This window comes from Cinclus cinclus, chromosome 6 (assembly GCF_963662255.1).
Source record: "Cinclus cinclus chromosome 6, bCinCin1.1, whole genome shotgun sequence".
Lineage (NCBI taxonomy): Eukaryota > Metazoa > Chordata > Aves > Passeriformes > Cinclidae > Cinclus > Cinclus cinclus.
The window spans coordinates 39,648,883-39,663,773 of record NC_085051.1 but is presented as its reverse complement, the minus strand read 5'-3'; the positions used below and the strand labels follow the sequence as shown (position 1 = coordinate 39,663,773).

Sequence of the window (14,891 nt, the reverse complement as noted above, 5' to 3'; positions counted from 1 at the left end):
AGTGCCTGATCGCTTATCACCACTTTCCTGCTGAAGGGTACAGTGCCTGGTCACTTATCAGCACTTTCCTGCTGAAGGCTACAGTCTAAGGTGACTCTGTTGGTGGGAGAGGTTGTGAGAACTGCTGTGGTTCCAGGTCCCAGCATCGTGGCTCTGCAGTATTTCAGCATGTGAAGTGGTTGTTTTCAATGGCAGGCTTCCTGGGCTGGTGGCCTTTGTTAAAACAGGCATTTATTGGGAGATAACAGTAGGGACTGGCAGCCTATTTAAATCGCAGCTGAGTTTTGTATTATAAATTACATCAACTTCTGGAGTGCCAGACTTCCCAGAGACGCTTAATTCCTGCCTGACTAGGACCTTGTCCCTGTTCCAGACACTGCAGTGTTGGCTGATTTATTTTACTGGGATATTTCATCAAAACCTCTGGCTTTAACCTGTACAGCCCTACGTGACTTGGGGTCTCCTTTTCCTTGAGATCTCCCTGTCTTCATGAGTGTTAACATGGTAATAAATGTCATATGAAACATTCCAGTGAGCATATCCCTGATCTAGTTAGGAAAAGCTGATGGCAGGCTAGTTTTGGGATGAGGGAAGGGTTGTAGGGGCTATACTGCTGTGAAAGGAATTCAAGTGTCTGCATAAGACTTCTCTCACTTGATGACAGCAGGATGATGTACAGATGGCACATGAGGAAAGCTGTCTGTGTTTGTTGTCCAGAAGCAGTGTTTCTTACAGGCGTGCTTGTATCTCACGGGAGTGGAGAGCAGAGCCAGAAGGGGAGGGACATGCTCATGAAAGCCCTGCAGCTGTGTGTAAAGGTGGTGAGATGCCCCTGCAGCCTCCTTGGGGCAGTCCTGGGATAGGGGATTTCAGCAGAAGCAGTGGCTTCATGGCTTGAAACCCGTTCACAGGGTTTCTATGTGGCTGGAGGTTAATGTCCACCTTGTGTTGTCCAACAAGGTTTCATTACCCTTTGACCAGCTGGCACCTTCTTTCTTTGAAGGACAATGTTTTCCAGTGCCTTTTCAATTACCCTCACTCAGAACAATGAGCCTGCTCCTACTGGAGCAATCTGTGGATTCCTGGCTGCCACTGCCTGTGTTATAAACCAAATTTGGCATCTGCTGACTTGGGAAGTGTTAGGGTCCTGTGTATAATTAATAGCACTTTCCTCCCAGGGTGCAAACTGAAGCTGATGTGCTGTAATTAGGAACGCACACAGGCTCAGGGGTTGATTTAGGCATAAGGTTATTGAACTGTAAGTCCCTGTAGCAGTGGAGGAATTTGAGCACAGTGACTCCAAAATCAGCTGAGGAAGGAAAGCTGGAAAGCACAAGAGGTCAGGCCAGGGGCACTGTGCAAATCAGACCCCAAAACAGACTAAAGGTAACATGCAATCCCTTGCTTTGCAAATTAGGACTTATTCCTGTCCAGAGCACTCTGGACAACGCTGGCGGCCATGTGCTCTCTGCAGGCCATGCTGCTCATTTCTGGACTTTCTGAAATGAGTATTGTTGGAGAAAAGCTCTGCAGAGACCACTGCAGAGAATAGAGGTGATCTTGTGTTAGGGGCACACAGCAGCTGTAACACTTAAGACTGTGGAGGTCACCTGCCTGCAGAGATGAGATGTAACTGTCCCAGTTGTGCTGCCCCAGCTGGGTGTCACCACCATGGGGCTATAGTCCTGTGTTCACTAACTGCCTTTCTGTGTCTCCTCAGCTGTCTGCGACCCGCCGTGCCAGAACAAGGGCTCCTGCAGCCGCCCCCAGGTCTGTACCTGTCGCTCAGGCTTCCAGGGCTTCCGGTGTGAAGAAGTTGTTCCTGAGCAGGAGTACCACCCACCTGGCGCCGCTGCTGCCTTCCAGCCCCCAACAAGCTCCCTCCGGAGGAGGACCAGCACAACAGGGAGGGATGCCTCCCCACAAGGGGCTCAGGCGCCCATCCCACGGCACGTCCCAGCTGTGTAAGTCAAACCTGGTTCCTGGCAAGATGCTCTGTCAACCCCTCAGGCAACTAACACCTAGATCAGCTGGGCCACAGTCTCTGCTTCATGAGACCAGGCAATGTGGCTCTTGAGCAAAACTCTGCCATAGGCTGTGGTAGCTGACATAAAGGGGGTCAGGTCCTGCTGTCCCTCCCAGGGACTCAGTTTGTTTCCAGCACTTTGTCACGGTCCACTAGCACACACGGGAATGAGATGGACTAAAGTTGATCCCATGAGGAAGGAGAACCATGAAGGTCATCAGTTTGCCCTTGTCCTGTTGGCAAATAGCCTTCATGGTAGCAGCAGGGTGGACAGAGAAGTGGTGGGTAAATCTCTTTCCCAAGAGGATATGTTTAGAGCAATACAACCAGGTAGTACCCACAGAAGAGTACATACAACTGAGGTGTGCTTGTAAGTGCTAATATTAGCAAAACAATGACACTCAGAGATGTCTCCTGGCAGACTCTGGCAATTATTGGGCCATTTCTTCTATATTTCTGAGTTATTTTGCTGTGATTTAGGTCATTTTGGCACCCAGGTGGATGCCTGCATATTGGATACAGAAACAAAGGTGAAGCTGTTGGAGCTCAGAGGTCCATGCAAGAGGACTGTGAGGAGTGTGTCAAGCTCAGGATGACAGCTGTGGCATCATCTGGTCTTTTGGGTGAGGAAGATCTTAGCACTGCAGTGCACCTGCCTTAGATCAATGCTGAGATGCTCCTGTAGCTGAGCTACCACTCCTTCACAAAACTTTTGTGGTTTGTGACGTCCTGCTGTAGCTGTAGCTGTCTTGGCTGAATGAGGCAGTAATGATGGGAGATGATTATTTATTTCCCTAATAAGCACTGACACTGTGCCAGCAGCTTGGTGGGGATGGAACATGGAGAGTAGTGCCTGCTCCTGTACAACATCCCACATTTTGTTTGGCTTTTTTAGACTATCTCCACTTTTCTGTAAGAGTCCGTGAACATGGGAGGAAAGTGTTAGACTGCATCACCCTGGAAGGCCCCTGTGTTTCTTGGAGCTGTTCACTCAATTGCTGGGCCAGAAAGACTGGTTTTGTTGGTAGCCACCAAAGCAGAGAATTTTCTCATGGCTTCCTGCAGGAGCGCCTCAGTCATAGTCAGGAAGACACTACAGCAAATTATCGGTGCTTAGCCAGGAGGTAAATTCAGTTTCTCCTTCTCTGAACTTTTAGCTTTCTCTGTCAACATCACTTGGAGCTGCCCAAGGAGAGGGCAAGTTGGCCTTTGTTTTTCTATTTTCCTGCAGATTGTTTCCAATGTGCCCACTGCTCCTACAGTAGCTCATGCCTTTCTGTCTCTTTTGAAGCAGAGGCAATGCATGGGCTGGAGACAATTCCAGACCCTTGGCTGTCAACAATTTTTGAGAGGCTCAAATGACTGGCAAAGATTTTACTGGCACCAAGTATTTCACTGAAGCTGACATATCTTGGTGCCCAAATGGAAGACTACCTGATAGAAAGGCAGAGGTGAACAGGCAAGGAGAAGTGGCCAAGCCCCTGTCATTGCTGCTCTAAGAGAGGCTTGCTGCCCAAGTGAGTATTCAGCCCTCTCATGTGCCTGTAATCCTGGGCATTGCTGACGAGTTTCCCTGCAGTGATGACCTCCTCCTACCCCTCTGTGCTACCACTCTGTGTGGAGGGACTGGAGGAGAGGGATGGCAGTGTCCTTGGAGATACAGCACCTGTTGAAGGCTTTCCCAGTAAGGAACATGACCTCAGGCTTCTCACAGAGGACAGAGGGCTGTGCAGGCACTGGCAGAGCATTCTTGTCCAGTCAGTCAGACATAGCATCTAGTGATCACTGAACTGGGATCGCTGAATGCCCAGCTGCCCGACGTACCTTAAATCCTCTGGCACTATCCCAAGGAAATAGGACTCCATTAAGGACTATGCTGTGCTGTTCCTTCTTCCTTCCCCATGAAGGCCATAGGATGTCATCTTTATCCCATGCTTCAGCGAGAGGATTTGACTGTCGTCCTTTGCAATGGTCTCAGGTAGGACACTGGGAGACATCCACCACTGGCTGCCTTCTGGAGATGTCCTGAAGGATTTGCTGAGGGCGCTGTGTGTCTCTTCAAGACAGAGTTGTCACCACCCCTCTGGGTGCTGTGCTGCCCAGGCAATGTTTAACAGCCCTGCTTTGCAGGCAGGTGGAGGGCTGCCTGCACCCTGGCACTGCTCTGCATTGAAATGCCTCTCTTCAGCCCCTGGATGTTCTTCTGTACAATTCAGTCACTTGGATTTTTTCAGCGGTCTGTGGAACTTATACAAGGTGTGGTACTGCATGACTTAAAAATCTTGTTGCTGTTGGAAGAGTTGTTTCCCAGGTGTCTTTGAGTGTCCCTTTCAACATGCCAACTTCTGGACTAGCTGCAGAGCCTGTAAGAGTGAGTATCTGCAGCCAAAGGCATGGTCTTGGCCATGCCCTCCCGTTGCTTCACTTGTTGGTCCCCATCTGGTCTCTGGGTGAGCTGGCTCAGTAAACCAGGGAAAAAACAAATACAGAAAAATCAAGGATAATTTTCTGCCACTTTCAGTGGGCTAAATTGGCTTATTGGAAGATCATGAGACCAGAAGAACTGGACAGAATTGCAAGTCTAGCAGTGAAGGGGAGGAAAGTAGGGGACTCCTGTTTTTGTGGTGGGGAAGTCACTTCTTAGGTTGTTTTGTCTCATGAAACCACACTCTTAGACTTGTCTGAACTTGCAGTGACAACATCATCTCTTTCCACTGATGTACTTTTTGTGCTTTTGCATGAAACTTTCTTCATACAGTTGGGCTGTAGCAGCAAAAGCAAGAAGTTTGTCTTAAAAGAGCTAGGTAGAGTTTGCTCATGTTAGCAGGTACGGGGATTGGTTCTTAGGCACTGCAAACTCGGGGTTGCGTTCACTGGAGTTCAGTTCACTGTCAAAAATGAGAGGAACATCTTGGCTTGTCAGGTCCATGGTCTGTTCCAGGGTGATGGTGGACACTGACTTTTTCTAGTCAGTCTGCCATGATTTCACAGGTACTGGCTTACTTGTCTGATTTGTCAATAAGGAAGAGGTAGAAGAAGCTCTCGAATGGTTCAGTGGATGCAAGACACTACTAGTGATTCTAGGTCAGTGGTTGTGAGAAGACTCTTGAGTTCCAGGACAAACACCCACACAAACACTGTACATTTTCATTGCTAGCAAGCAGGTGTTGCACGAGAGTGGGAGCTTTTAGACATCTAAGCCTTGTCTTGCTGTGCCAAGACAGGAAATCAATCCTCACATGAGTGAATTTGCATTCTCCTTTTGTTTATTTGCATATATATTGGCTTTATTTGTATTTGTTTGTACAAAGCTAACAATCAGAAGCTCTGAAGCCATGCATTAGAACAGTAATATATTAGATTCCCTATAAACATAAAACAAAGCCCATGAATCCTCCACAGAGACCTAGTCTCCAAGAAGAGATTGGGTTGCTTTTGGTTTCAATGTGTTCTGAAGTGAGTCTTCAGAGAGAGTTGAGAGAGCAACCAGCTGAATTAGTTAGGAGCTGCCTGGATTGAAATATTCCCCACTTACTTGAGTGGTGGGACTGCTTTAAAGTGATTTCTTATCCTCATCTAGTTGGACTTGCTGCTTATCATGGTGCTTGCTGCACCTTCACTGTGGGGAATAACCTGGTCTGGAGGTAAGAAATCTTTGGGAGTCTGTAGGAGCCCATAAAGTGTTGGTGAAGAGCACAACCAGACAGCTGCCTGTTTTCATGGTTGTGCTTCTGGTATGTATGCGCTTCTGGTTCTGCTTCAGGCCCTCCAGAATTCTGGAAGGACAAGTAGCCTTCTCTGGCTTCCCTGCCAGGAGAGCCCAGGAAATGCTACTGGGACAGCAGGACCTGTTACTGTCAGTCCTCTACCCTCAGGGTACCTTCTCACCCTTAGTGAGAAGTGGCAGCTCCTTGAGCAGCAGTGCTGTACCATTTATATGCAACTGGTTTTACTGGTTGGTTCATATTTTCACCTGTCAGATGGGAGGGCTAGTGAATGGACTTGTGGGCATTCCCACTGTAGCTGTCATAGATTCTTTTCTGGGTGTGCTGGCTTGGAAAGATGTGGGTATGAAGGTCAGCTTGAATGTTGTGCTGAGCACAGGCATCAGTGTTGTGGAGTTACGTGTAGCCATCAGTGTTTCTGTTTGGAGAGGTACTGGGTAAGAAGCACTCCATCCTTGGCTTGCCTCTATGGTGTGTGTTCTGTCTTCCTCCTGGGACTGAAGAAGAAGATGTATTCAGTCTTGCTTGAGCTCATCTCTCGCCTGGGGAAGGACTAGGCTAGGAGAAGGGCAGTTCTGGGTCTACTTTGCTGACACCAGAGCTGGTGATGCTCAAACTGTCATCACTGGAAATACAGGCTAAGCAATGAATGCCACTTCCCAAGTCCCTTCAGCAGTCTGTGGCTCAGTGGAGATTTGAGTCAGGTGGAGAGCCTGAGGGAGCCTGTGGAGACTTGTTAGCTGCTGCAGAAGCTGAGAGTCCCCCATTCTGTGCTGGTTGGAACAGCAAGTGCCCTGGAGTCCAAAATCCTGTGCGTGTTAGAGGCCCTCCTGGTGCAAACTAGCTGCAAATCCTCCCTCTTCTTGATCTCAGCCTGAATTTCTGCCTGGAGAAGCAAAGCCCTGATGAATGATTGTGCGGGTGGAGTTGCACCTCAGCCCAGAAGCCGAGCTAAATGGAAACAGCTTTGTTTTCCTAAGGTTGGAGTATCAGCAGAATTCATGTTTATTTAGCAGGGAGTGGAAAGGGTTTGTTCCCTTGCCCCTTAGCCTCAGGATGGCTGACCAGATGCTTTTGCCTCTGGGCAGTGTGTGTGGAGGGTCCTCTTGCTGCCACCTGAGAAGGTCCCTTCTGCCAGGAGTATTGTGTATAAATCTGTAGCCAGCATCTGTGCAAGGGAGCTGTGCTGCCTGGATGGGATGTATGCACTGCGTGATGGCTGCTTGCAAAGCAAAGCAAAATAAAGCATCCTTCCTCTGGGATGAAAAGCAGAGATGTCTGGGACCTGCAAAGCATTTCCCCAGTAATGCAGGCAAGGGAAAGGGACATAGCTGTGGTGTAAGGTGCTGAGACACTGTGCAGACAGCTTAATGCAGCTAAGATCTTGGGGGCAGGGAGCTTCCTCTGAGAGGGTTCTGTTTAGGCAAGGCAGTTGCTGGGAGTTGCCTGGTGTTTTCAGGATGGAAAAGGAAGAGGGCTGAGTTGCAACATGCCTGGCCCACTGATTCCTGATCTCAGCCTCTCCTCTGCAGCACTCTGGAGGAGACATCTCCTCCCTTCCTGATGAGAAGAAGGGCTGTAAGCAGCCCTTGAGGAGCTGTGGCAAGCGCTCATGGGCTGGGAGCACTGGGAGCCTCATGCCAGCAGGCAGGCTCTGCCAAAATCTCTGTTCTCTCTCCTGGAAGCGAGGGATTAGAACAGCAGGGAGCAAGCAGTAGGAAGGATCTTGGGTGTGTAGCAGAAGTTGTTAGATGGACAAAGTGTATTTCCCCCCATCTGAAAGTTGTTCTGTTTAATTTGAAAATCCTGTTCTGGTGGTAGTCAAATGTCAAGCGTGATCCTTTGCAAAGGGGATGCAGAGCTGTCTGCCCTGGGGTGGCCACTTAGAACACTACATTGAGAATGGTGGCTTGGCAAAATCAGCTTGATGAGCTTGTTGTCATTGAGGACTAGCAGATAGAACAAAAAGTTCACTGCAAGGTCACTTGCTTTTTAAGGATGCTGCTCCAAACAGAGGGAGATTTGTCTTGATTGTTAAAGCAGGATCTGGAGCCTCCTGTCTCTTGCCAGCTTTGAACTTTCCACATTTATGAGAAAAAGGGGAACTTGCTTACTGCCTTACTTGGGTTGCTGACGAGTGGTCAGGTCTGTTTTTCCACCAAATGTCTAGCACTGAGAGAAGGTCTATACTAGCTACATACTTATTGAATGCATCTTCTGCTATTCTGCTCGCTCATGACTGTCACTCTGTCCACATTTATGAGAGTTTACTAATATCCAAATATGAGAAAATAAAAGCCAGCCCTTGATGAGAAAGTGCAAGTGTAAGTGCACTGTGTAAGTGCATTCCTGTGGCATGGGCTGTGGCAGCTTTCCCGCTTCATTTGGTATGGGACGAACCCAGGAGATCCATAGTGCATGATGTTGAATTCCTGGGGTAAAACACGGGTGCCAGCCTTGTGCCACTACAGTGTATTTATGCTTGTTACTTGAATGGCATATTTTCTCAGTGCAGATAAGCCCTAACTGCAGCTTTCTAAGGTGCTTCCCTTTGGCAATATGGTTTTTACAAGGTGGCCAAACATTTACGTTCCTTGATGCAAAGCCAACTTTTGAGTAGATATCTGAGACATTGTTAAAAAAATGAAACTGAAAAGCCAGTGCCACTCCAGGTGAGAATATGTGAAAAGGAAAATATCTCACTCAGGACAATGAGATCTCCATAAGTTCCAGATCTCGGCCCATTTCCTGCTTTGACATAGTCAAAAGTCCTTGGCAAGCTGGTTGAGAAGCCTAAAGGAAAAACTCAAGCTACTCAAGAGGAGTGTAAATGCCATTTTTCTTCTATTAAAATATTCTTATTTTAAAATTACATTATATACCTTCACTAGTCTGGCACCAGATGCAGTTGCTTTATTTTCTAATGTATTAAAGCTGTCAACACCATTCAGGTTTATATGTTTTTTATGTGTTTACTTTCTAGGGGGTTGCATACCCTTCAGAGCAGCAGGAGAATAACTGGCTTTCTGGCCCCTTTTTAAAACTCCAAATATGGTCTTTACATTAGACCTGTTTTTTCTGCACCTCCTTGGGAGCCATTCCTATAGCTTAATGCAATCTTTAGGCAGTTCAAATGCACTTTTCCTTCCAACTGAAAGAAGAGTGCTGCTACTGTCAGATTAATCTGAGATTCCATGCAAGAGAGCAGGGTGCAGGGCAAATACATTGTACATGTGGTGGGTAAGGTAGTACAGAAAATCCAGTTTATAGACTATTTTATATACTATACATATATCATTTGGGACATTTATGGCAATACAATTTATATAGCAGTTCAATAAAAACAAAGTTGTTAGAAGAGCACTAAGGCCGCATGATCAAATACTGGGGAGAGCTTTGCTAATGCCTGAATTAGGATTGTCATCTATCTTGCTTTCAGCTCCCTTGTGCCTGTGGATTACTGCAGTTTCTCATACCTGACTGTGTGTTGCCTTTTTTGGTTTTAACTGGTACATCAGTAAAATCAAAGCTGTTCTCTTTAGTTGTGAATGTTTTGCATAAATCACCAGCGCTAGCAGGAAAAAAGGGATTAATTGGAGTTTATTTGATACAAGAAGTGGTTGAAATGAAGATCTAAAAGTCTCCATATAAAATCTGTTTTCTCTTTTCCATTCTTCAGAAGCATGCTGAGAAATGCTGCCCTCTGTGCTTGGTGCTTGGCAGGATTGGTACCTTGCTCTCCACACCACCTTTTTTTTTTTTTTTTCACCTGTGTGAAGCTCTCATTTAGGTAGAAACGAAACATCTAGGAAGGAATTAAGAACACATTCAGGCTGGGAAAATCTTATCTGTTACTGCTGATGGAAAAATATCCTCTATGTGAGGAAGAAATCTGGAAGGAGAGGCTAAGATTTTTCAGGGTAGAGGTGAACAGCAAATTAGTCAATGGAGGGTAACACATGTGTTGCATACCAGGAACTGACAGTGCTTAGGACTTTGGCGGCAAAATACCCAAGTCAGATGAGTTGGTTTTTTTTTCATGTGCATCCTGGGCTCCTGCTCTGAGTCAAGGTACTCTTTATTGCCAGAAAAGATCTTGAAAAATTGGAAAGAATTCTGAGGGAGGGAGGGAGGGAGGGAGGGAGGGAGAGAGCTGAGGGGACTGATTAACAGGCCCACATCTGCAAAACTGAGCCAAATGTTGGCCTTGGAGGATAAGGGACATACTTGGAGGCTGAGGCTATCAGGATGGGACAGAGTGTATTAGGTTGCCTGTAGCCTTGGCAGAATGGCCATGTTAATTTTCCAATGGTATAGCTTTCTAAAAAGCAATGTGCCAGACTATTCCAGGGATGTAATGACAGGTTGATAATAACACTGGAGCTTTGCCTTCTCCTTGACTTTGGAGCTCTGCTGTTGCAGAGTTGGAGTCCAGGCACTGCCAAAGCAGGTGCAGTGCTCCACATCATTTCTCACTGAGGAATCTGTGAAACCTGTTCCTCCCTTATAGTCCTTGATATGGGTACTGAAGGCCACATGAGAGAGGTGTAGAGCAGATTCATGGTCATAGTACTCCTGAAGCCACTAGCTTTGCCATCAGGCATCATGCTTACATGACCAGGAGTGCTCTGGGTTCCCAGACAGCCAATAGCCTTCTGGCTAGGAGCAAGTGGAGGGATGGAGCCAGTGCAGAACAGTACAGACTAAAAATTACCAGGATCCTCATTCCCTGATCTTCAGCAGGGAATGGTCTTCAAGAGTGGATAGCAAAGGTTACATCCCAACTCAGCTCTCATGGATTGAGTGCTGCAGGTGCAGAAATCCTGTGTGTGGCTGGGGATGGAATGATGTGAGAAGACCTAGCAACACTGAGGTAATAGATCCTAAGGCCAGGACATCCTGCTGGGTGTTTAACCATTATTTTAGCTTAAGATATGTCTTAGATCTACAGTGTTCCCAGGATGAGTGGGAGGCCACCTGCTGTAGATGAAAGGCCTTCATTTCTTCAGATGAGAGCACTACACACATCTCTTCATGTTGTTGCTCTCATGCTGTGTGTCTGTTCAGCCACAAACTCTTCACCCCACTCACATGCCTGGGATGAGAGAGGCTTTTCCAGCCCTCTCCATGTCCTATGTAGAGCAGTGGGCAGGCATCTGCCCGCCCCGCCCCCTCCCCCCCCCCCCCCCCAGGGGTGCATGTGGGTGCGAGGATGAATAGATTAAAGTGTTTTTTCAGGGCTTTGAAGCTGGCAGCCTGCTGAAGGGGGTGGGTGTTACTAGTCAACAAGATGGAACTGAAATTCAAATGTGCTTGTTTTCTCACTGTGTTATGGGGGAGATGAGTGAGCTCCCTGCAGCCAAGTTGAACTTTTCTCTCCTGATGCCTGTTCAGCAGGTTTCATTAGATGGCAGCCAGGCCCTCAGCTCACAGCTGTTGTGTCTTGTGGAAACAGAGAGATGGAGATCTGTGTGCTTGTATGTACAAGCACAGGTTGATATGTTGTCATCTTCTCTTGTATGCCAGTGCCCTAAATGCATATCCTTCCTTGCCAAGTAGAACCCAGTGCTGGGGAGCATGGGGAGTAGGAGAGGGGCAGAGGAGGCTTTGCTGTGGTTGGTGGGGGGGTTGAAACTGCAGTGGAGTGGTCGCATTGCACAACTGACAGCCCAGCTCCCTGGCTGTACCTGCAGTTTATGCTGGGGTTTGTGATGGTGCAAAGGCTGTGGCCATAGGGCGATGTCTGCAGTAAGATGTGATGTTGATGGAGACCTGCATGTGATGGCAGCTGTTAGGATGCTTCTGGATGTGTCTCTAATCACAAAGGTGTGAGACTGCCTGTGTGACTGCATTTGGCAGCAGTGCCGTGCCCATTGATTGTGCTGCTCAGCATCAGCCCCTCCATGCAGCAGGGGTCAACTGAGGCAGCCTTCTCATTGTTTCAGACCAAAGGAGTGTGCAGCTGAGCACCACAGGCCAGCCTGGGCAGTTCTCCCAGAGAGGTGGTAGCTTGCCTGGTCTCCCTCACCATCTAAATCCCTGTTTTATTCTATGGGGTGTTCAAGGTATGGCCCAAATGTGGCATTCGTAATCAAGTAGCCTGGCATGGTTCCTCTGTTGGCTCCACTTGAAGCTCAGAGCAGTTGCAGACTGCATTTTTATTTTTGGCATGGGCCTGCACTTCAGCTCTGGAGACAAGCAGATTACAGACAATTCTTTATCACGTTTGACATTTGGAAATCATGATTCTGGCCACTTTGTGGGTCAGCACTGAGGTCTGATGGATCCAACCATGAGCGCAATCTGCAGCTCCTGGTGACCACCTGATGCCATGCCCTTGTGCAGGGCATGTTTCTGCAGCCTCGCTGGGCCAGGCAGGTGCTGTTCCCATGCTTGTAGAGTTGGACTTCTTCCAGGGAGTCAGTTGTTCAGTGCCTAATACATGAGAGCAAAGAAGAGCATTCAATAGAGTGGCAGGTGGCATGTGTGTCACATGTGGCAAGGGAAAGGCATTTAATGTCAGCAGAGAGCTGTGTGGAGGCACGTGAGCAGCCACTTTAGCTAAGGAGCAAATTGGATCCCAAAGGACTGGTTAAAAAGAACTTGTTAGTTGTCTGTGAGCTTAGAGGGGCTCAGTTACTTACGTGGCATCTAGCAACTCCTGAACAGATAAAATTAGACTTCACAGCCCCCTCCTTCTCTGTTCTCACATAGTATGTGGCAGGCTGGGAACCAGCTAGGATGGCCCTGCAGCATTGGCACAGCTTTGGGGGCCAGAAGAAGGAAGATGCCAGGGTGGTGGTAGCTGCTGGTGGAGCCTGAGCTTGGTGGCATGAGGCAGACAGCCGGTAACTCTGCTGCCCCATGGACTTGCACATCTGTTGCTACAGTGTGTAGTGAGAGATTCAGAGAAATCTTGGCCAGCCATTGGCACATATGTAAAGTGGAGCAGGCAGCTGGAGTTAACCACTGCAACATGGCACAGGTGAGAGCCCAAAATATGAGCCATGTGGGCTCTGTGAGAGCTTCTTAGTCACTGTGATAAGGGATAGGGCTGGCACCTGGGTGCTGGACTGACATGGCTCTTGGCATGTGCCAGTGACAGAGTATAATGTGCAGCAGGGAGCCTGACACATGTTCCTGGCCCTGCAGCCCCACTTTGTGAGTGCTCTTTGTTCCCTCTCACACAAAGGCAAAGGGTGTCATCAGTGACACTCTGCCGACCTCAGCTCTAGAGGTTTTGAAGGGGGAGAAATATTTGGATGACTTGCACCTTGATACACCTGTGATGGTCCAGGTGCCTGTGTGATATGTCCCATCTTGCATCTGGCTGTAGGTGTCTGTGAATCTGGCACAAAGGCACCAAGTGGTCATTCTTGTGGCCTTCATGGCACATAGATTCTGCTTGGCTCTCCCAATAAGGTCTTATGTCTGTGGGATGCTGGTAGCTGCTTCTCCTGTGCAGAAGAATTTCCCTTGCCTTCCACCAAATGCTGGGGAGCATGAGCTTCAGATTTCAGGGTTTCCCTTAATTGAATGGGAGGTGCCAGGGCTGAAGACACCAGCAGGAAGGACAGCAGACAGGTTTCAGTGGTATTTCTGCTGCTTCTGGAGATAATAAACTGAGCCAGGATTTATGGACATAATGTGGGTGGGCTTGAAGTCAGGTGCCTTGTATGGTGTGGTTTTCTCCCCTCCTCCCAGAGTCTTACCAGAGCTGTCTTCCTCTTCAGCATGTTTGTAAGCTAATTGATAATAAACTTGAGTGCTCTCTAAGCAGTGCCTCTCCTGTGCTCTGGGGCCTGCCGACTGAGCCATGAATCCATTCTGCCTGCTGAGGAACCTATTTGGAGTCCAAGAAAGGGAAGTTTCTGGTTTGCAGTCAATTTACTGCTTTCCAAAGCTGGCTGCTTCTCTTTCCCCCATACACACAGATGCTGGTGTTAAGGCTGCCCATTCTTCTGTGATGCTTTAGTGGAAAATTAGCAACTGCTGAGCATTACAAAGGGGGAAGTGAATCACTGATTTTGGTCCCTGTGGCCCCAAGTAGGGAGGGCATCTTGCCAGAGGGACAGGCAGATGGACAAGACAGACACCGAGTATACTGTTCAGCATTTAAAATCCAGGGGAGAACCTGCCTGTTGCTCTGGCAGGTTATCAGGGGCTGAGCGTGACTCAGTTCCTGTCCTGGCTGAGCCCACTTGTCTTGGAGATGCACATGCAGGCCTGGAGTAGCTGGGGTGGACTTGCCAGTGCTGCAGTGGCTCCCCTCCACGGGACTCTGCTCCCAGCCCGGTGGGCAGCACGTGTCCTTTCTGGATACCTGGAGGCAGCACCTGCATCACAAGCAGCAAGCTGGTTATATATGGAGAGATGGAGCTTGTCGGGCCCTGGAATGGGGTTTTCTGGACCCTGGGAAGATAGTTTCTTCTCTGAGAGCTGCTTATCTTCAGATTTGTTTTGGCCAGTGCTATTGTTGCTCTTCTGAGAATTGCTTCTTAAGTCTCAATAGTCTCTGTCATCTCTCCCTGATGTTCAGCATGGTGAAGATTTGTTTCCAGCTGGAAGAGTGAATTTCCAATCCTCATCTCTCCAGCCATTGCCTCGTCTGGGGTTAGTGCCCCTCCCTGCTGACCACACTGCCCAGGACTCACTCTCTCCACAGTGCCTCAAGCCATCCACCCTGCTGTGGTCTATCAGGCTTTGGCTGGGGAGAGGGTGAGGCAGCCTGGATGAAAAACCAGCAATACTCTTGTGGTACTTGGCTCTCCATTTCCTTTACACAAATAGAAAAAAACCCCACCGTTTCCCAGCTCACTAGCAATCTGGCCAAAGTCAACAGCTGGATGAAGAGCAGCCGATAGAAGCTAAATCCAGGAAAGACTGAGGTGTTGCTGCTGGGGAGAGGGAAGTGCTTTGAAGAGTTTGCCATCTTTGCCTCCAGCTCCAAGGAGGATGCCTGGTGTTAAGTCACTAAGAGAACAGTTTACCCACCTGTACTCCCTCTGGCTTTTGCTTACCCGTAGAACTATTATTATCAGAAGTGAACAGAGATTTGAAAATGCTTTCTGTATACAGTGGGTTGGGAAAACAGTATTGTTTTCTGGATACCTCAGTCTCAGTGATTTAGACTTGGTTAT

At 48.2% G+C, this 14,891-nt stretch overlaps 1 protein-coding gene across 1 annotated transcript in view; it reads left to right on the top strand.

Moving 5' to 3' along the window:
* LTBP2 (latent transforming growth factor beta binding protein 2) overlaps window positions 1–14,891 on the top strand; it is a 70,781-nt gene that overhangs the window by 12,473 nt on the left and 43,417 nt on the right. Inside the window, exon 3 of the mRNA XM_062494207.1 lies at window positions 1,721–1,964. Within this exon, the coding sequence (XP_062350191.1) occupies window positions 1,721–1,964 (244 nt within the window). The remainder of the gene's footprint in view (window positions 1–1,720; window positions 1,965–14,891) is intronic.